General features: G+C 43.4%; 1 protein-coding gene across 10 annotated transcripts in view; it reads right to left on the reverse strand.

Annotated features, from left to right (window-relative positions):
- TOX2 (TOX high mobility group box family member 2) overlaps positions 1 to 23048 on the reverse strand; it is a 260964-nt gene that overhangs the window by 206816 nt on the left and 31100 nt on the right. For 4 of the 10 annotated variants that reach the window (XM_083508115.1, XM_083508111.1, XM_083508114.1 and 1 more), the window contains exon 1: positions 11941 to 12054. The exons of 1 other annotated variant lie outside the window; for it this stretch is intronic. In XM_083508115.1, the coding sequence (XP_083364241.1) occupies positions 11941 to 12048 (108 nt within the window). In that variant the 5' untranslated portion in view covers positions 12049 to 12054. Of the gene's footprint in view, positions 1 to 11751; positions 11918 to 11940; positions 12055 to 12797; positions 13021 to 23048 lie in introns of those variants that run through there. 5 more of the 10 variants (XR_014527291.1, XM_083508109.1, XM_083508107.1 and 2 more) reach the window with 3 other exon arrangements.

Here is a 23048-nt window from a genome sequence, read left to right on the forward strand (position 1 = left end):
GCATCTCAACTATATCAGGCGTGTATCGATTGTATTGAAGTTAATTTAGTGATCATTTTCCTATTATGCTGCAGGTAAAGCAAAGTGGAGTGTCTATGAATGGATTTGTGGGGGGTGGGCTGGGCATCTGCTTAAATCAACCAAATCAAACTAAAGGCTGGTGGGGGAGATTGTTCATTCTGTGGAATGCTAGCATATATTATAAAATCAAACCACACTGGGGTAAAGCCATCCTTCTTGATCTGTCTGTGTGACCATCATGGACTTATTTGTTAATCGCTCTAAAAGGGCTATTTCGCAGACCATTTTGTACTATCAATCAATTTTTTATTGTATAAAGCCAAAGGCCTATACAATGGACGACAGAGAATAAAGGGAAACTTTCATCTAAAATCGTACACATAACCTGTAGCAGTTTACAACTTAAAAAGAAATTTACAACATTAAGACTTAAGACTGGAGTGCATTCACATAGCTAGTAGAATGGAGCTTCTTGGCTGCCAGTGCAAATTTGGCTGACTGGTGTGTAATATATAGATGTTTATCAGCTAGGAGTTCAACTGTCGCTTCCTGTACGGATCGACTAGGAAGCCAATTAAAAGTTGGCAATACAAATTTTCCCCTGGGCATTGTATACAGGGGGCAAATCAGCAGATAGTGTGTATTGTCATCTACCTGATTGCATCTATGTATACATTTGTGATCCATATGGGGAATTCCCCGGTATCTCCCCTCTAAATATGCTGAGGGCATCTGTTGAAATCTTAGTTCTACAAAGGCCCTGCGTAGTTGTGGGAAGGTCAGAGTTTCAAGGTAACAGGGCCTTGAGTGATTGGTCTTAATTTGGGGGTACCAAGTAGAGTAGTGGGCAGCAATGATGGATGCTCTCTCTTGGCTGGCATCCTGATCAAAACTCCAATTTCTAAGGTCACGTGGTCTAAGGGCCAAGTAGTTCTCCATTTGGAGATTATAAGCCCTAAATTTATCTTGGCACTTTTTGTGCACAGCCCCCCGTCCTTAGTTGCTCTAACCAGCAGAGCTTAGTAAGAGTATGATCCTCGAAGGCATTTAGCCTGTGCCAGTATCTCAGATAGGCTAGATCAATTCTGGCTGCTCGTAAGGGAAGGCCCAACTTGGCTCTGAGGTTGGCTTCTGGTGTCCCAAAGGGAAGCTCCAAAATCTGCCTCAAAATATTATTTTCTAGGATCTCATATTTCATATTTGACACCAGTTCCCCATATTTCAGTCCCATAGAACATTTGGGTGATGATTTTAGAGACAAAAATCTTAATAGCTGGGTTGATTAACTGTTCGCCCTTTGAATGGAAGGACCTAGTAGAACAACCAAATATTAGCTTAATTGCTTCCAGATGGCGTTTCCATGATGATTTTCTATCAATACATAATCCTAAATTTTAAATTTGGCTATTTGCTCAAGGGTGTGAGCAGGTTGTTCCCAAGCTCTGAAGTTTCAAAGAGTTTATCTCCATTAGCCATGTCTCCTGTAGGCATACAATATCAAATGTTTGCAAGCACCTTTTGAAGTCCAGGTCAGCTAGTTTGTTCCTCTAGCCTGCAATGTTCCAAGAAACTAGTTTTAAGGGGTAGGCTAGTTCCTTATCAGGGACGCGGGTGGTGCTGTGGGTAAAACCTCAGTGCCTAGGACTTGCTGATCATAAGGTCGGCGGTTCGAATCCCCACGGCGGGGTGAGCTCCCATTGTTCAGTCCCGGCTCCTGCTGACTAGCAGTTTGAAAGCACCCTTAAGTGCAAGTAGATAAATAGGTACTGCTTTATAGCGGGAAGGTGACGGCGTTTCCGTGTGCGGCGCTGGTGCTGGCTCGCCAGCTGCAGCTTCGTCATGCTGGCCACGTGACCCGGAAGTGTCTTCGGACGGTGCCGGCTCCCGGCCTCTTAAGCGAGATGAGCACGCAACCCTAGAGTCGGAAACGACTGGCCCATACGGGCAGGGGTACCTTTACCTTTACTTTAGTTCCTTATCGGTTCTCAGCCAGTCTGCCATGGAGTCTGTCAATAAGGCATATCTATTCCCTGCACATCAGTTAGAGGTCGGCGAGTGGAAGATTTTATTTATGCCTTTTGACATTACGTTCCTTCGTGCCTTGGAAAGTTCATTGAATTTAGCATAAGAATGTCAGATCTGGGCTTTGGTGCTTGGTGATAGCCTATAGGGATGTTGTTAGGGGATGATATATAAAAGGGGCAGTGATAGATTTGCCAGGTGATGGGCCCTCCTATTTTGTTAACTTCTGGGAGTACTGAAAGCCTGGATTTTTGCACATTCCCACCACATATGGAGGTAGGTACCAGGTGCAGGCCCCTGCCAACCTAGCAGTTTGAAAGCACGTCAAAGTGCAAGTAGATAAATAGGTACCGCTCCAGCGGGAAGGTAAATGGCATTTCCATGCGCTGCTCTGCTTCGCCAGAAGCAGCTTAGTCAGGCTGGCCACATGACCTGGAAAAACTGTCTGCGGAAGCTGACAAACGCCGGCTCCCTTGGCCATTAAAGCGAGATGAGTACCGCAACCCCAGAGTCGTCAGTGACTGAACCTAATGGTCAGGGGTCCCTTTACCCTTTACCAGGTGCAGGACAACATCGCCAACACCTTGGCAAGGTGCCAGAGTGAAATATACATGTGACTTCTGAAGTGGAAATATGCAGCCTAAACGTGCTTCAGAGAATCCTGGGGTCTGAGGTTTAGTTGTTATGTTTAAGTATGTTTCAAGGCCTCATGGCTGCAGAAATGCTACAAAGGCAAAAACTAATATGGAAGTGGCAAGGTCTAGGCTGATTTAATTGATTTTCCATTTTTAAGACCATATTTCAAGGTTCTATAGAGGTCGATTCAGACTGTTCAAATGAGTAGCAAAATCATATCAAAACTTCTGTAGAGCATAAGTAGAACATGTCCACTAATTTCATCATCCACCAAGATCAGGAGAATGATATGCAAGTTATGTTGCTCCCATGCATCTAAAATACCCAGATTAGCCTTGGTCTTCTGATTTGTTTCATTTTTTCAATGTAGCACGCAAAGCTAAACAAGTTACTCTTCTCTGCACAACGAGCCACAGAACACGTTCTAGAGATATATGCGTACTTGGTTTTAAAAGGTAAAGGGACCCCTGACCATAAGGTCCAGTCGTGACCGACTCTGGGGTTGCGGCGCTCATCTCGCTTTATTGACTAAGGGAGCCGGCGTACAGCTTCTGGGTCATGTGGCCAGCATGACTAAGCCGCTTCTGGTGAACCAGAGCAGCGCACGGAAACGCCATTTACCTTCCCGCTGGAGTGGTACCTATTTATCTACTTACACTTTGATGTGCTTTCGAACTGCTAGGTTGGCAGCAGCAGGGACCGAGCAACGGGAGCTCACCCCGTCGCTGGGATTCAAACTGCCGACCTTCTGATCGGCAAGTCCTAGGCTCTGTGGTTTAACCCACAGCGCCACCCGCATCGTACTTGGTTTTAAATATCATATAAAAATAAACAGGCAACTTTTTAAATTTACCATCTGTTCTTCTACAATCTTCTTTTCTTATTCATCAAACGTCCAAGCAACTTTAGTGCATTTAAGGGAATTAATTAGAAATGGCCATGGAAGCCATATTGTCTAGCAGTGTTCAAAATACCTCTATTATTCCAAAAGTAACTACGCTGAAGAACCCCTCTCTCTGCGCATGGAGCTAGAACAACATTTTCTATGAATGAATGGGTATTCATTATTTAGTTCTGAATCCCTGATTTAATAAAGCCTTTGGCAAAAGAGAGCTTCAAACACTTCCCATTATGCAGATGGAATGCGCACAGCATCAAAGCTTATGCCGCAGGAAACAGAGATGGTGCATCAAGTGACTCACACAATTCCAGAATGTAAATATTTTTAATGGTAAGTTTTTACCCTATTTAGCAATATTCAAAATCAGAAACCAAATGAGCGGCCCCCAAAATTGTATTCCCTTTTCAAACCAAAATTAGCAGAAGAATAGAAATACATTTCTTCAAAACCGAGTTGGCTCAGGAGAGTGAAAAAGGAAATATTTTATCTCCCAGCATGCCAAAGCTGTAAAAGAAGAGTAGGGGGGAAGGCAAGTGTTTACTGCTGCAATTTACTGTGCACGTAAAAGTCAAAAGAAAACAGAATGTTCCATAAAAATTTATTCATTACATTGACCCTCCCTTATACCGATAGGTCAAAACCAATTTCTGATGAGTTCTGTTTTAAAAAACAAACACACAACAACAAATATTGCTAAGATTTAGCATCTCTCTGAACTCTAGTGACTTGCAGCACAATCTATCCTATTCATGTCTACTTAGAAATAAGTACCAGCGAATTCAATGGGATTTACTCCCAGGTAAGTGTGTATAAGATTGCAGCCTAAATCCTTTTTGCCTATGGAAAAAATGTACATTTTTTTAAAAACAGAGAATAGAAAAAACAGGGTTATAAATTATTATTAGTTTTAAAGTAACAGCTGTTTTAAAAATTGGTTTGGCATATCATATGCCCTTTGCTTGTGTACGTACAAATGTATGAGCAACTTAATCTGATTAAGAACATACGCTCTAAAGACTTCCTGGGATTCTTCCTTTAGGATATGGATATATTGTCATGTATGGGTGGCGCCAAAATTCCCTCCTTCTGAATTTACCACTAGATTTATCAGTCCCGTTTACCTTGTGCTGGTTGTGGAAGAACAGCAATGCATTTGTTTTCCAACATTCTTTTTAGCTTAGTTTTCTTGAATTTGTAAAAGTCACCGGGGATGCACAATTTGCTCCCACCATACTTTTCTGTTTCTTCCATTTATTGCAGCTTTTCCCTTTACCCTAAGCCACATGCACCATCACTCATGTGCATTAAAATATCATGCAGTTATACATACAATCCCATTAAGTTTTTCTTTCACCCAGTCTTTCAACTGACCACCTTGCTAGCTATCATCAGTTCCCCATCACCATTGCCTTACGCACACAATCACAATTCAGGAACAAAACAAGGTGTGTAACATTTTAATATCTGCAAGTACATGACAGTGGTAATGGGAAGTGTAAGTGCTAGCAAATTAGGGAGGGCTTTAAACAGAGAACTGAAGTAAATCAGCAAGTTGATCAACTAAAAGACTGGACCAAATAGAAGCTGCTGAGGAAAGCTGACATGATCGTGCACAAAATCCAAGAAAGAAAGAAAGAAAGAAAGAAGGAAGGAAGGAAAGAAAGAAAGAAAGAAAGAAAGAAAGAAAGAAAGAAAGAAAGAAAGAAAGAGTTTTAATTCACCCTGTCACTCATGCACATGATTTTGCTGAAGGGACATAAAACAATGACTAGGAAAAATAGAAAGCAGCAGCAAGTACGAAGTATGCACGTGCCAATTCCGTACATAGTTAATTAGAGAAAATCTCTATGAACAATTGGAAGACAGGCAGAGTGAAACTCTGGGCACAGCCAACCCGCAGAAAACTTGCAAGTCAGAGCAGGGAAAATCCATCTACCCCTAACTGGTAGTCAAATACTACATACTGAATGAATTAAATTTCCACAATTTGTACCAAACCATTAGAATTCTTTGAAGAGTACAAGAACATAAGATGAACTCTGTTGGATCAGAACAAACGAGAACTGCCTGGCCCAGCATCTTGTTTCCCACAGCAACCGAGCAAATGTCTAAGGGAAGCCCAAAAGCAAGACATGAAGGCAATAGGCCTCTTTTGTTGCTGCTCCGGAGGAGTTGCCTCTGATCCTGTACAGTAGGGTAAGCAACCTAAGGCCCATGGGCCACAAACGGCCCATGGGGGTCGTTTAACCGGCCCACGGGCGGCCCCTGAACTGAGCCACCCGCTTAGCGAGTCCCCGTGCACTGCGCTAAACCAGCGCAGTGTGGCGTGGGGATTCGCTTCCGCAGTGCTGGAAATCACGTCTACGCAGATGCCAGAAATCGCGGGCGCACACGCAATCCGGTGCACAGAGGGATCTCCGCTGGAGTGAACCGGCCCAGGCGAGGCAAACCTTGCTGACCCCTGCTGTAGAGACAGTAGCCACCATAAAGTAAAGGTAAAGGGACCCCTGACCATTAGGTCCAGTCGTGGCCAACTCTGGGGTTGCGGCGCTCATCTCGCTTTATTGGCCAAGGGAGCCGGCGTACAGCTTCCGGGTCATGTGGCCAGCATGACTAAGCCGCTTCTGGCGAACCAGAGCAGCGCACGGAAACACCGTTTGCCTTCCCGCTGGAGTGGTACCTATTTATCTACTTGCACATTGATGTGCTTTCGAACTGCTAGGTTGGCAGGAGCAGGGACAGAGCAACGGGAGCTCACCCCATCAGGGGGATTCGAACCACCAACCTTCTAATCAGCAAGTCCTAGGTTCTGTGGTTTAACCCACAGCGCCACCTGCGTCCCAGTAGCCACCATAGTCACGTTTATTTTTCAACATAAGAAAAAAAATATTTCTTACAATAAATGGATAGTTTTTAATCACACAGGAGCACACTGCCAGTACCCCCACCCCACCTTGTGACCTCAGTATACCTAAGTGTTGCCCATGCACCATGCCCAACCAGGCTGGGCACCAAGCTCAGCCCAAGCTGATGATGCAATGAAACAAAAGTAACACAGAGAGGTTGGATTTATTCTAGCCATACTCATTTTCAAAGCAAGCCCTATGATACAGTTCATTCCTGTTTAGACAGCAGTGCAACATACCTGCAGAGGAAGCTTCACATGGTACATACAACTCAATGTGTGCAGATTTTTCACATAATCAGCAGGACTGAACAAAAATGCCCTCCCCAGATTCTCCATCGTGTCTGATTGAGCTATATAGGTGGATGCCAGGCAGCAATGGGCTAAGAGAGAAGAATGGAAAGGAGTAGGGGCCAAGCCCATTGCTTCCTTAAATACATTATTTGGTTGGATCCACAGTTGCGCTCAAAATTCCCCACCATATTGCCAGGCCCATTGAATCGAATATTTGGGAAGTGTGAGCTAGAATTCTCCAATAGTTGGCGACGGGAACCAGAAAAGGGAAACTTCTCAGAAGGTTATTCTCAGGCAAATTTTAGCTCGGCGTATTTATCAGGGACTTTGAAAATGTAATTAAAGCTACTCACTTCTACAACTGTAATGAAGAACAAAAAGTCTCTGTTTACATCTACACAGTTGAAAAACCAGAGACTTTACGTCTACTTTTACAAGTTTTCTGTAGAGAAAAAAAAACAGAGCACAAGCAATAATACATTTATCACCATTCCCTGACCCTGCATTCCTCAATCACACAGGAATCCTTCTATATTGCTTTTCTTCAATGGCACCTTTGGCCGAGTAAGGAATTTAGAACTGGGCCTTTCTGTTGTATAAACATTCAAACTCACCATAAGTATCTGATGCAGAATTTGCTTGCCACAGTCATAAGATTTGTGGGGTTGTTTTTAAAAGGCTTTTTGAAGCTGCTGTTTTTCTTTTAACTTTCTGAACATATTCATTTGAGAATCTTTTCTCGACAGGGGATAGAAATTTAACGTAAATTCATATATATTGTAATTTTTATCTGACATATTGGGAGGCGGACTTCTTTCAGTATGGAATATGCACAATTAAGAGTTAGAGAATCTAAAAAGAGTCCCAGTTATAGTCCTAAGCTTTCACACAAAAGCAACAGTTTTGGGAACTTAAAATTTTTGCATAAAACAGCAGATCATCCTGGGAAGAATAAAGGTCACTTTACACCTGATATTGTTAATACACTGAGATCATCTACACATAGGAAACAAGACATCCAAATTATACGTAGCAAGAGTATCTATTTGTTTTAAATAGATAATAACACACACAAAAAAAAATTTTCCAACAACAAAGTTGAAAGATAATGATCTCCAATTAAATTGTGTTAATAAAAAAGAGTCAGCCTTAACACACACAAAAAGTTGATAACTCAAATGCCTAGGGGAAAAGTAAAGTTTTAACTCCAACATCTAAATCCAAAGTGTTGGCACGTAGCTACCATATTTTTCCATGTATAAGACTAGGTTTTTTTCCTAATAAATTATGTCAAAAATTAGGGGGCATCTTATACACAGATAGTACCAAGGCCATTTTCTTAAATCTGAGTCCCCCAAAATAGGGGGTGTCTTATACATGGGGACGTCTTATAGACGGAAAAATACGGTAATTATATTGGAGTTGGAACTCCACAGTCAAGGTGCTACCACAGAGATGGCTGCATCCCCAGAAGCCTCCAACTTCACTTCTAAAGGGGGGAAAGCAGCAGATCTTAATAAATTGGCAGGTTCGTGTGGAAACAGGTAGTCCTGCAGATACTCTGGTCCCAGACCATTACAGTTTTATGGATCAGAACCTGTGCTTTCAATTGGCTCAGAAATCAGCTGGAAGCCAACACAAATCTTTAAGCAATGGTAAAATATTGTCAGGCCTATTATTTTGCTACAAGATAAGCTGGCATGGAAGTACCGAGTGCCAATGTAAGAACCAATATTCAGGCCATAAGCAGCAACTTGCTTGGTTTCCTGTGGTGAGTTACTACTGCCTCCAGTTACAAATATGAGGGGAAGCTTTGTTATATCAGGAGTGAGTTCTTTTACATATTTTGGCTACTACTGTAATGTATGGACAAGCGGACTAGTAGACATTTTGCAGGCTAATCACATTTTTGCTTTTTTCAAGGTCACTCTCAATATATAGCGACCTAATAACAAGAACATAGCATTTATATGTCAACTTTTCAGTGTTCAAAGTACTTCACATAGCCCAGTAATCCTCACAAGAATCCTGTAAGGAAGGCTAGAATTACTGGCAGTGTTTGCAGTATATTGCATACTGAGTGCTAAGATTGAGAGAATAGTTGCTTGTCTAAGGCAACTTAGTGACTTTATGGGTAAGGTGCCATTTGAACAACAACTTAATATTGAGTTTTGCAAGCCATTCCAATAGCCTTTTTTGGCTAAAGGGAATGGTATAAATGCCATAAATAAACAAACTTCTTGGACCATGGCTTACATTATTGGCCACCACACTATGCCAGCTCTCAACAGATAATTCCAAACAAACAACTGGACGATACCCCAGAGCACAGCAAATGGCGTTTAACTGGGTATTCATGTAGACATTAGACAAGCCCTACTACAAACATCCCTATCCTATTAAAACGGTAATGCTGGTGTATAACAGGGATTTCAGTGACTGCAAAGAGAAACTGTTGCTGCAGTGCACAACACAGAGCTATGAAATACTATGTCCTTCACTTCTATTTCTACACCCGGTACACAATACACACTACACAACCCTTCCTTCTGCAGAGTTTCCCTGCCCACCCACTCCTCTGGAAGGAAAAACATTTCAATCATGGAGCTTGAAAGCTTGTTTGGCAAAATCCCACCCTTTTTCGTGTTTGAGCTCCTGAGGAAACCTCAGAAAATCAGTACCACACACTGTCAAATTCCCTGTTTTTTTTTGGGGGGGGGAGAGAAGAGAAGCAATAACTAGGCCTCACAATATCGGTCTCCTCCAAGCTAGCATTCTCCTTTAATTACAGAAAGCAGAAGCTTCATTCTAAAACCTCAACTAAGGAAGGGCAGAGTTAGCAATCCCAAACACATCTTTGTCTATTCCCCTTTCTCCCATTCAAACCCCATTGAAACTTTTGCTTCATTCATAACATTCACCTGGAGGAGCTGCTGAATTCCCTTATTGTCCCATCTACGCAAACAATCCCCTTGCAATGTGTATTCTTTGAGGCTCTCAAATTGTGCAACCTTTGAGGAAAGAACCACCTGTTAACCTTCTCTACAGCATTGAGCAAAATGACAATGTTTATCACTGTAAGAGAAAAATCCACATACATTGTTCTATATATGTACTTTGGGGGAAGAGACATTTTAGAGCCCATGGTAACATCTTTTAAGGAAACAGGCTGAACATGGGCCTCTGGGATACTGCAACTGCAATCCTACTTTCTTTGCACGAAGATGATTTACTGCACAAGTCCATTTGGCCCATTCTGACTATGTAAATAGCAATTGACAGCAGTGGGATATTTATATTGGTTGCTAGTTACATATTTAACATTTTCTCTTCTTTCCTCTCTCTCTTTTTAAGATCCTGGTAACAGTGACAACAGCAGCACCTGGTGGCAGTGGTCAGTATTTTGTATGTGCTCCTTTTCATCACCTCTTCTGGACTCTTTCTCAATCAAACTTGAAGTTATTTGCTTTATCAGAGAAACTGACGAAGAACTATTACAGCACTCTATCACTCTCTGTGTGTTGCTTTTTCCCCAGGATTGTTAGAAACAGCACTTTTGTAAAAAGATGCATTAACAGCAAGTGATGCATTAACAGCAAGTCAACTAACTGCAGCCAAAAACACCTGCCCAACATGTGCAATAATTCCTCCGAGGAGTGTTTTCCCCTTGGCCTACCTATGATCAAAGTTTATGGCAAAGTAGTCATGCTGTAACTTTCCATTTTACTCTAAAGTTGCTACAGATCTCTTGCATTCACCCCTTTTAATGGCTAATTACAAGTTGTAATGCTTTATATTTCAACTTTCCAGATGAAGAAAAAACACCATGGATTTACTTCTGACATTTATCAATATTTGTAAAAAAAAAAACCAGACAAAATTCCAAAACTCATTTATTTTTCTTTAAAGACTGGTATTAGATATATATTCCAAGTCATCCAACATGTCTTGTATGTTAGCAGTTGGTTCTTTGATAATAATGAAAATTTTAAATTTCTTCCTGCAAGAATAAACAACACTTTGTGTTTTGGAAGCCAAGGTTGTTACGTGAATAAAATGATATGAATTGGAAAATACTTGCATTTCGGAAAGAAATTTTCAAATTAGATTTGACAGCCCAGACAGCTGTGGATAGACATACTATAGATTTTACAATGTTTATATAAAACCATATGCAAATATATCGCAATTGCAATAGTCTGAAACTGTGATGAATGTTTAAAGGCACATATCAGTGTAGGAAGGGGAAAGCTTCAGAATTTAAAACAAATCTGTATTAGAAAACTCAATATACCACAAAAACAAAACCAACAGACCATGTAGCTTTTGCTCTGCAACTTCCATTACTTTATAAAATTGCAAGCATCTGATAATATGAAACAAATACATATTCGTGCATGATTAAATAATCAAAAGTTTCAAATTCTTTCATTAAAATGTTGAAGTTTTGCTGTCCTCAAGCCTGAAATGGATAGTACTCACAGATAAAGACCGGCAATATCTGTGCTTTACTCTCTTACTCATCTCAGTTAAAGTCATTGGCCAAAACACCATGCACTCTTAAATATCTTCTAACAAATTTCTCTCTCTCTTACACACACACACACACACACACACACACACACACTGCACTTTCTTGCAGTAGTAAATAGACAAATCTAGGTTAGAAAGATTTTCATGTTGTGCTGTAGATCTTATGAATTATACATAACCCATGGCTCTCAGTTGCATTTAACAGAAGTAACTGTATTGTGGGGAGGGGGAGGGGAGGGGGAGGGGAGGGAAGCGGTTGACAACTAAGGGACAAGAACCTGCAGCCTGAGTTAGAGAAATGCTAAAACAAAAACATAAGGGCTGTTAAGTTCTAACCACTGCATATAAGGCTAAATCCAGGTGTGCACAGTCTATATCATATATAGATTCCTCTGAGAAAGACATTAAAGAATTGGAGGGGGGGTTATAATATACTCACCCTAAAGCATTTCTCCCCTAGCCTGTACATTGTCCAACAGAAACCATAGCCAGGCATGCAAGAAATACATTTCCAACCAAGCAGCCTCTTGAGCCCATACAACTCCACTCCTCCCCCAAACAAAACACATACACACACACTTTTCTGCGTTCAGATTTTGTTTTTCTTCCAGTCTATAATAATGTTTACCAAAACTGAGAGGTCTAATCCGGGGTCTGAAGTGACGACGCAACTGATAACCAACTGCCTCTCTCCCACTCCTCTCCACCCCCCCACCCTTCCCCGCATATCCCCCATCCACCCTAAACAACCCTCCCCTCCTGTTCTGCTTTTGCTTCGAAGATGGGAAAGAGAACGGCGTCGCAGCTTTCAGGCAAGCAGCCTGGGTGCTGGGAAACCAAATAGTTTTGAAATTCCCTCCTGCAGGATGCAGCCGCTCTCTTGCTACCTTCCACACTCTTGCTCCCCAGAGGAGGAGGAGAAGGAGAAGAAGTTTCAGCCTCGTTCGTTTGTTTGTTTTTCCCCGTCCCGGTTTTTAAAGCGCTTGCTTCTTTTCCCTTTGCTGCTAGCAAGCAAGCAGGCGATCTGGACATGGGACTTTGGGGCGATTTGCGAGAGAGGCAGAAAGCTTTCCGTCCCCAGTTTTTGCGGAGCCTTCGCAACTGGACCAAAGTGCGTGGGGCGGTGGGGGGGGGGGGAGGTGAGAGAGAGACAGAGAGAGAGCTTTTGCTCAGGGGTGCCATTGAATCAACTCCTTGCGCTGCCCCGTGCGGGGAGCGCTGACAAGTCCCGCGCAGCGCCGTGCGTGCGCCATCGCGGTTAGTGTGGGGCAAAGGGGGCAGCATCCCAGAGGGGGGAAGAGGAGGAGGCGCGACGTGGGGGGATTAGGGGAGGTGGGGTGGGGTAGGGGGCTGAGACTTGAGCGCACGTCCTCCTCGGTCGCTTGCATCCTCTCCACCCTTGCCCGGCCACTTGCGCCCGTCCCTCCTCGCCTCACCCGCCCCCCCCCCGCCGTCCGCCCCTCTCTCATCCCTCCCCCTTGTTACCTTGTTGCAATGGTAATAGTCCAGGGGGCCCAAGCAAGTGGGGTCGGCCCCAGGCAAGGAACCAACGGCGGTGGGGGCGGAAGGGTAAAACCTAACGTCCATGCCGGGGCTGCGCGCTGAGGGGGAGAACGAGGCGGCGGCGGCAGCAGCGGCGAGAGGAGGCTCCAGCGGGCATGGAACCGGCTCCTCCGGCGGCGGCTGCTCTGCCTCTGGCTCAGGGCGGGCGGGCGGGCGGGGAGGGGAGGAGAGGCGGGGAGAGGGAGAAGGGGAGGGAGCGCAGCCCAGAGCCGGCTCCACTCGCACTCTATTGTTCCAGGCACCGAGGCGGGGGGGGGGGGGAGAGAGAGAGCGGAGGAGGAGGAGGATGGGGGGAGGGGAGAGCGCCTGGGACCTGCCTGGGCTGGGCTCCCACAACAACCTCTCTCAGGCGGGCGCTGGGACCGCCACAGGGCGGGAAGGTGTCGCCAGCACACCCCGCGCCGGAGAGCGGGCCTGCCCCGAATGCCGACCCACCGAGGGACGGCGAGGGCCTGGCATGTGCCGAGCGAGCAGGGAGCGGAGCCGCCGCTGCACTCTCTCGCGGATGGGGCTTGGGGCAGGTTCTTCGCCGACGCCCCTCCGGGCTTCTTCTTCTCTTCTCGCTTCCACCCTCCTTCCCAGCCCTCAGGTTAATTCGCGGGAAGGTACCGCCTGGGGCTCTATAGTCACCCTTGGCCACGGGGGAATGGGTCCCACAGAAAGAAGAGGCGGGGGACTCTGTAAGGGGGTCGCAGCAGAGGGGCTCGTCCGGGCAGACTTTTCACTTTGTGGACCTGCTTGCTCTCTGCAAAACCCTGCGGTAGGAGGGGGGCGCCTAGAAGAGCTCCCCTACCAACCAACCCCCCCCCCCAAGTCTCCAGGTATGCCTCTTGGGCGTGTTTTCGCTCGCACACAAGTGAAGGGCTTGAGCTAAACTCTCAACTTGGGGCTGAGATCCGCTCCCAAAGTAACCAGCACTTTGCCCTACCTGAGAAAGACTGGGCTGGGACCTGCCCCCACCCCAAAAAGAAACAGAGAAGAGGCAGCTCAAGAGGCGATTTGATAGCGATATTCACATATTTGAAGGGCTGTCGCAGAGGTGGATTTGTTTTCTGTGCCTACAAGGGGTAAAAGCACAACCCATGGGTTCGAATGGCAAGAAGTTTAGAGTTTAGACTAAACACAAGGAGGAACTTCCTGACTACAAACTGTTCCGCCAGAGGGACAAACTGCCCCAAATGTGGTTCGAGGCTTTTATGAAGAGGCTGGATGGCTACTTCTCGGAGATGTTGTAGTAGTGGTTTCTAGGAAGCATAAACAACCTGTGTTTGTCCCAATTAACTGTCTGGAGCAAATCTTCTAAGATCTATCAGAAGGCACTCTTGGCTAGAACACATAAGTCATTTCAATTTTTGAAGGAAAGTTTCTTCCAGGTAATGTTCTGCCCTGGAGGAGTAGGCTCCAAACCACCAATAAATAGTTGACAGCTTTGTGAAGAGAGGCTTCTGTGATACCTTGATGCTGCTGGGTTAACTCCTTTGTTTTTTCACATGTGAAAACAGACAATGTGTTAAGCACTGAAGTACAAGCTGAAGAGCTACACAAAGCTAGCAGAGAAGCGGAATGGGGGTGGGGGGAATAATGTTGTATGGAACCCACTCATTATTACCATTTTCTTATGTTTCTAGGAATGGAATATAACACGACAACCAAAGTTCAGAAGAAAAAGTGCATGTGGGGTAGACTATTAATGTCCCCAACCAAAAGAAAGAACAGTTTAAAAATGGAGTGGACCTGAAATAGTTCCCAACTGATCATATTTCAAATAAAGACTAAATTAAAATAAGATAGGGAAAAGACAGGGGGAAAGAATTGCTTGTAGAATATGGAATTAAGAATCTCAGAACATTCACTGTTCAGTTTAGGCTCATCAGAAAATTGTAGAGTCATACTGGGAGGCCTGCACCTTGTAATGGATTTCTACAGGAAGTGAAAGAGGAAGAAAGTAGTATTGATGAAGTAAGAGCCACATTCTGCAGCTGGATAACCAGCTTTACAATTGGCACGTCCGGGACATTGTTCAGGTTTGTGTCGTGGTCTTCGCTTCCTCTCCAAGTGTTTCAAACCACACCAAAACATATACTTTGGGAGAAGGTTGTCATTTGAGGAAAATCAACGGAATGAATAACCATTTATGGTTGGGTATATGGCATGAATCATCTAGTGCCTGCATTTTAATTATGAATGGCAGTATTTTATATACCTTGCTACAAAAGGACCAGATCATGGTGCTTAGTTATACAGTCCATACAGGGCATTATACAGTGTTTGGCTCTGAGGCAGCTATGGAAAAGTGAGGTGGGAATGGTTGAAGGACTTGGGGGCAGTTAATGGGCAAAGATATTGTGGGAAGAATGTAGAATACTGTTAAATACCTCCCCAATCTCCCAAGTGATGCAAGATTCCATGGCTCCAAGCATCTACCCAGGGTTCATGTTTCCTTTGGAAATGAGGCTGTGGTGTTTTTCTGATATATTGTTTATTTACACACATGTACATCCTGAGCCTACAATGGAGGGGTTCAAAGCATTACACTCCTGTCTCTCCCATTGCTGCAGCTTCCGATACAGGGAGCCCACATTGTGTTCTCCAGCTTGCAACATTTTACAGACTGACCCCTTTTACCCATGACTGAAATCCTAAAACTTCCTCCTAACAAAAACTCTGGCATTGTCTTTAGATTCATTAGCTCAGAGCTCAGGGTGGGGCTTCACCCATCTGCTGGCTGGCCGAGAGTCATTGCTTTATCAATCCCTTTCTTGATGGCTCCCTATCTTCTCTTTGTCCTCTTTTAATGATCCATCTCCCCGGGAGATTTACCTGACACAGGAAGCTGTTTTGACCTGTATTTCAATATGCTAAATCCAGCATCTGGCAGCGCATTTTAATACTCCAAGCATTGATTAAATCCTAAAATTTACTAAATTCAGGAATTATGAGTGCCTTGCACCCACAAACGCTAGCACCCAAACTTGTAACAGTATCATGGTGAAGAAATAAAGCTGAAAGCCTACTAAGAGGAAAATAAATTCTGTCTCATAGATAAGGAAATCAAAATATATACTATTGGGCAGCAACAGAAGAAGGCATGGGTGAAATGGGTGTTTGTTTAGGAAAAGGAAGCCAAAATATATACCATGCAAAGGAGTAGAAGAAGGAACTGGCCGTATCAGTGACAGAAAATATGCACTCAAGGAAACCATAGAATTGGTTAAAGGAAGTCCAAATGGCCTTTATTATTCTATGAGATGCTCTGTTTTCCCCCAAAAGGGCTGAATTTTAGGTCTCTCTTTCACAAACACACTCCAGATTAGAGGGTGAAGGAAAACTAATCTCAATAGCTTGCATCATATTTACTAATTTGTTTCAAGCCTGAACTATCTCATAACTGGGTTAAGGACAAGCTGTCATACTTGAAAGTATGTTTCTCACTGTTACTGTAACTTCCAAGACATTTCTCACAGGTGAAAGTGTAACGTTCCTCTCTGAAACTGTTAGATTAATATCTCAATATTAATTTGAAGTAAATTTAAGTTGCTTTGAAGTAAATCTCCTAGAAGTCTTTTCACAATAAGAATGCTTAGGATTATTATTATTTGATTAATTTTTTTGGTCTGGTTGATTTTAAACTGCATAAAGAAAATGTGAGAGGAACTGCCAGTGTAACCACCTTTGTAAAACAGAATTCTAAAAGGATTCTCCCCAACAATTAAGGTGAATGGATTCAGTCTAGGGTGGACAGCATGATCCCAGTTGTAGTTTCCCTGGATCTATGGTAGTACAGTGGTACCTCGGGTTAAGTACTTAATTCATTCTGGAGGTCCGTTCTTAACCTGAAACTGTTCTTAACCTGAAGCACCACTTTAGCTAATGGGGCCTCCTGCTGCAGCCGTGCTGCTGGAGCACAATTTCTGTTCTCATCCTGAAGCAAAGTTCTTAACCCAAGGTACTATTTCTGGGTTAGCGGAGTCTGTAACCTGAAGCGTATGTAACCCGAGGTACCACTGTACACAATAATAAGCAAGCTCAGAATGGCATATTTTCCGATTTAAAATGGTTGTTTTCACTTACAAAATGAACTTTCCACACTCTGTGCAACACATTCTTTACATCATAGGTCTTTTTTAGTTTAACCCATCCACTATTGTGTTGCCCCTGTGATGTTTAGTGTCAGCTGCTGTCTCTTCTTACAACTGGAATCTCCTTCAATAATCAGGTTGAAACATCTCCCTCATACTTGAAACACAATAGCCCTTTTAATATGTTATTCTATGCATACAGTTAATTGCATGAGGGGGGATGGCAATGTGGCAGCAGCTCTGCTCCAATGTACACACGATCATTGTTCTGTAAAAAGAGGAAAGGAAGAAAAAAAGGACTCTGCACATACAACTGTAGATGTGGAGGGCTTTTCCCTGCCTGTTTGGGGACCCTGTTTTCCCAGTTGTATGAATGGGGTCCTCTTCAGGCAATACAATGAATGTGTGTATGTTAGGGGCACAGCCTGCTGCCCACCCAGCCCCTCACATATTTATTGTATACGTGAATAATGTATGATAAGGGCTTGCATTACAAGCAAATAAACTAGGCCTCAGGTCATGTTGCTCCTGTTGTTCTCCTGAGGTAAAGCTTTCTGTCAGCCTGGAATCTCCAGCTCTGACGCTTTTAACCACTGAATGCCCAGTTTTTATATCATAATTTTTGAAACTATGATGCTATTTAGACTATAATTACAGTAATGAAGACTTAGTAATGAAATGGGATAGTTGAAGCATAATCAGTTCTTCAGCATCCTTCTCTATAAAAATAAGGTTATTAAGAACACGCAAACTCAGCAGTACTTCAAACCTGAAGCGAACCCAACACCTCGCTTTGTCTTAACACATTTACCTCAGAAAGAACCATTAACAACAATGCCTTTAGATTTTCAGCATTTTGAAGTGGGGGTGACATCCTCCCCTGTGAAACTTCTGCCCCCTTCAACAGTCCACTGTGTCACAGGTTTTCCTAAACAAAACACAGCAACAGCAAAAAAGTCTTCAACTCATTGGGTGGTTAATCTTTTTCTTCAATAGGTAAGGATGTTGATGTTGATTGTACTTCAACCATACCCTCTCATAGCCAGTTACTGTCTTCATTACAAATACTGTAGTATCTGTCTCTGTAGAAGATACTTGATGTTGGTTCTTCTGTTTTCTGCAGCCTGACATCTCTCCTACTGATGCTGGAGAGTCATAAATTGGTGAACCTGAGGTGAATATTCTATAGCCTCTGCGTTGAGATTTGAATCTAGTGTATTTCCTGGCATAGCCTTGCCCCTTGTTCAATAAAATGACCACTAGAGCTCATTTATAAGCAACTTTCTTTGCTTAGAAGTAATTTCACACATATAGCATGACTCTGTAAAAAAAAATACTCCTTGGATCATTCCCAAATTCTGGCTTTTCTACATTTAGAAGTTACTGAGCCTTAATACAGGAACTTGTGGCTCAGATCATGACACGAGGGGCTGTTATTTGTGATTATTGTAATCTTTGAGCTATAGAGATAGTCACAAAATGTTACTTCTTTGGTCCATTTGAGAAGTAAAAAGTTGAACTTTATGGAAAAACGATCTTCTTTCACTGGGTCTTAAACCTGCTCATTAAACCTTTTCCCTCATGCCTTCTAGAAACTTGTTCCAAGCTTTATGCAAGTGGCATAAGTAGGTGAAACACAGAAACCTTCAGTGTGCAATTTCCAGTACTAGAATTCTTGTGAGAATTTCAAAGATGCTCTGACACTCCTCTGTCTACTGGTCTTCTAACAGTGGTGAGCATTTTCTCCATTTCAGATTCTTCCCCGTAAGAAGGACATTTAGAAGTCTGGCCAATAATGTGTGTTGCTTAACATTCTGTGGAATACTGTGAAGCACAGAACAAATTTTAAGTCCTACAATACTCTGTAGCCTAAGCCATCCCTTGGGAGCTGAACTCTTCTCTACATCACAACGTACAGGATGGAAATGATACAGCACAAGTACCTTAGGAAAAATTACATCTACATACATGGGTGTACATACATGGGACATGGGTGGCGCTGTGGGTTAAACCACAGAGCCTAGGACTTGCCGATCAGAAGGTCGGCGGTTTGAATCCCCACGACGGGGTGAGCTCCCATTGCTCGGTCCCTGCTCCTGCCAACCTAGCAGTTTGAAAGCTTGTTAAAGTGCAAGTAGATAAATAGGTACCGCTCCGGCGGGAAGGTAAATGGCGTTTCCATGCACTGCTCTGGTTCACCAGAAGCGGCTTAGTCATGCTGGCCACATGACCCTGGAAGCTGTACACCAGCTCCCTCGACCAATAAAGCGAGATGAGCGCCGCAACCCCAGAGTCGATCACGACTGGACCTAATGGTCAGGGTTCCCTTTACCTTTACAAGCCAATAACTGGACACCACTGTCAACAAACCTTCGTAGAACAGCTAGAGTGCTCTCTACTAGGCATTCTTCAGCTGATTCTTTTTCTCTACATCACTGGTGACCCCACCTGTCAATCACCTGACAGTGAGCTTTGGCTGCAGGTTCTGCTCCCTGCTGAACTGAGCAGGATTTAACCCCTGCTTATCAGTTGATGAGCAGGAGTTAAATCCTGTTGCTCCAGCTACATACACCAGTTCCCAGCAGGGGAACTGGCATGCGCAGCCAATGCAGAATCAAACCCACTTATCAGCTGATTTTTAAATATATATTTTTATTTCATAACATTTATATACTGCTTGATTGTTGCAGGCTTAAAAATACACCCAAAACCTTCAAAGTGGTTTACAAAAAGAAGGTATAGATAAACAAGAATAAATAAATGATGAATATAAGGCCCGATGTGAGGCTTGATCTATGGCATCTACAGCTGAAATGACTTCAGATAGCAGGGCAAGGGGAAAAGTCCCTCCCTGGGGCTGCAAAGAGCCACTGACAGGCACCTTTCTAGCAACAATTCTCAATTGCAAAGGACAGCATAATGGAGTCACCTTAGTGTCTCATGTATCTGAGAACTGTTGCTGGAAACATGCCCCTGGGGAAAGGGTCGGGCTTGGAACAAATCATGTTTCTAGCACCTGGATATTTCCCCACCCCCTCTATTTTTGCCTGTCAGTCAGAAGCACTACTCCTGCTTTTGTGGTTGGTTTACTGCTCGGGCCCTTGAGTGTTCCTAAAGTAGCTCTTTGGACCCTTGCCAATATTTCCTGATAAACAGCCCAGCCATTCTACACATGCATTTTCTATACAAGCCAGACATTCTCTATCAGTATTTCATACAGGTTTAGGATCCTTCTACGAAAATGCACAACAGAATACATATTTTTGCCCTGCTTTTAAGTTATTCACCAAATGGTATTGGCCAATATTTCTGGGTGACGTTATATGGAGATGCCATAATACTTCTATTTTTATTTATAGAGCCAATCCAAATGCCTTGGCTAATACATTATGGGGGAAAATAGTAATTAAAACTAAGCTAGAGTATTCAAAATAATTGAGCAAAATGCATTTTCTGATTCACTAGGCAAGTTTGTTTTTCTATATAATGTTAATTAGCGATGAATCAGTATTTAGCAACATTCTGCAATATTGTTATCTTAATTAATTATGGTGATGATTATATTACATATATTGTTGTAGGTGCCACTAAAAACTACATATGTAAAGATATGCATTTCCCCCTGTTTTCAACAGGATTCAGTCCTTTTATAAACCATGAAAATTAACTAATTTTATCACCAGGAATAGAGCATCTCCCCCACAGCCAATACAAAATGACTCTTCTAAACATTTGCTAGATTGAATTGGTCTCTTTCTGAACATTTAATTATTGCTTCCTTTAAATATGTAAAAAAGTTTGCCTTCTCTCCACCCCACTTTGAGAGCATAAACAACATCAGCCATCGCTCGTATATTTCTATAGATAAGCATATCATTATCATTAGGTCTCCTATACAAAATGATGTGAAGAAGTTAGGTAATGAAAAATAAAAACATAGGGTACAAATCATCCAAAGATAAGCAATTTGAGTCCCACTGAGTTTAATGGGAGAATTGGATGTGTGTTTAATTCTCTCTAAATGAAATTAATGGAACATTAAAATGCTTACTGGTGTCTAGATTATATTCTTATTTTTTTATTATCACTAATATCCCAAAGGCTGAAGTAGATGTGATGTTGCCAATGTATTTTACTCTTGAATGGCAGATTATTATTATTTTTAATAGGCAGAAAAAAGGGGAGGGGAGACCAATCAGGACTGTGGCATGGGGGCAGGGGCACCAATGGAACCAATCGGAGCTTTCCTCTCATTGGAAATAGGAAGCAAGGGGGCAGTTCCAATTTGGACTCTGACAGCAAAGCATTAAAGTCCTCTCCTCACATGCTAGTCCCAAGATGAGTCTCTGCTAAGGCAGCAATTTAAAATCAGGCATGTGAGGGCTAAAGACATGAATAGTATGATGTCTAGTTCAACCCTGCAATACTAAGGGATAGAAAGCTGATCTGCTTCGGCCTTTGACTGTTCCAAAGACCACAAAGGAATATACCTCTGCTGGTATGTATCCTATTATTTAGTACAGTGGTACCTCTGGTTAAGAACTTAATTCATTCCGGAGGTCCGTTCTTAACCTGAAACCGTTCTTAACCTGAGGTACCACTTTAGCTAATGGGGCCTCCCACTGCGATTTCTGTTCTTATCCTGAGGCAAAGTACTCAACTCGAGGCACTACTTCTGGGTTAGCAGAGTCTGTAACCCGAAGTGTTTGTAACCCAAGGTGTTTGTAACCCAAGTAATTACCACTGTAATATTCATATTTATGATGGTATTCAGTTACCACACCCCGCCAGCGCAAGGACTTCCACTTGCACAAAGGGACTTCTCTCCCTCCCCCCCCCCCCGTGTGACTCACATCCTCCCAAAATCTCACCGGGTTTAGGAAGGCATGGTGGGAGGAGAGGGAGGCGAATATTCCGTGGTGTAACCAGAAATAATTGTGCTGATTGAAGAAAAGACTTGCAGCCAGTGCTTTTTTTCTGGGGGTACGCATACCGCTAAACATTTTGTGGATCTAAGTTTGGGCTCATTGAGAAGCAGTATTTCAATGTGAGTAGGAAAATGAGAATACCCCTAAACATTTTTTTTAGAAAAAAAGCACTGCTTGCAGCTATGTTGGATTCCACTCCTAGTATATTTAATTTATTTACAGCACAATCCTAACTCCCTGTTCAGCACTACTTGGGGCAGGTAGGATGGCGATGGTGAAACAAATTTATAGAATGATTAGGTGGTGGTGTCCCTCCACCAGATCCTGCCAAATGCACAGGTGGTGGAACACCTACTGCCAGCTGTGTAAGGTAAAGGTAAAGGGACCCCTGACCATTAGGTCCAGTCGTGATCGACTCTGGGGTTGCAGCGCTCATCTTGCTTTATTGGCCGAGGGAGCCGGTGTACAGCTTCCGGGTCATGTGGCCAGCATGACTAAGCCGCTTCTGGCGAACCAGAGCGGCGCACGGAAATGCCATTTACCTTCCCGCCAGAGCGGTACCTATTTATCTACTTGCACTTTGACGTGCTTTCGAACTGCTAGGTTGGCAGGAGCAGGGACCGAGCAACAGGAGCTCACCCCGTTGCAGGGATTCAAACGGCCGACCGGCAAGCCCTAGGCTCAGTGGTTTAACCCACAGCGTCATACGCCAGCAGTGTACTCACCAACTGCAGCCTCCTTACCTGAGCCCCAAAACAAGGCGCTGGGAGGGAGGTGTGATTGGAGCAGAGCCAACCACAGATCTGCCGAATCCTGAATTGTTCCACTCCTTGAAAAATATATGTTCTGGGCCCCTCTGCTGCAGCCACCTGGAGTTGGTGCAACAACAAAAAAATCCCAGCCACCACCCTGCCTCTTCTGCCCCCTTTGCACTGATTGGTGGGAGCCACCAGGGTTTTGAATGTAGTGGTAAACCTTCTATGTCTCCTCGTTCAGATTGCTCTGCCCATATTATTATTTAGTCAGTATATGATATTTCACTCCACCTTGGAAGCTTGGGGTACCAGGCAACAAGGAGATTCCCCCCCCCATCAAAATAGCCTATTAAAATAGAAAAAAACAACATATGATTCAAACTAAAATACATTAAAAACCCTCTTTTATCA

The sequence above is a fragment of the Podarcis liolepis genome, assembly GCF_965112155.1.
Source record: "Podarcis liolepis genome assembly, chromosome: 6".
Classification (NCBI taxonomy): domain Eukaryota; kingdom Metazoa; phylum Chordata; class Lepidosauria; order Squamata; family Lacertidae; genus Podarcis; species Podarcis liolepis.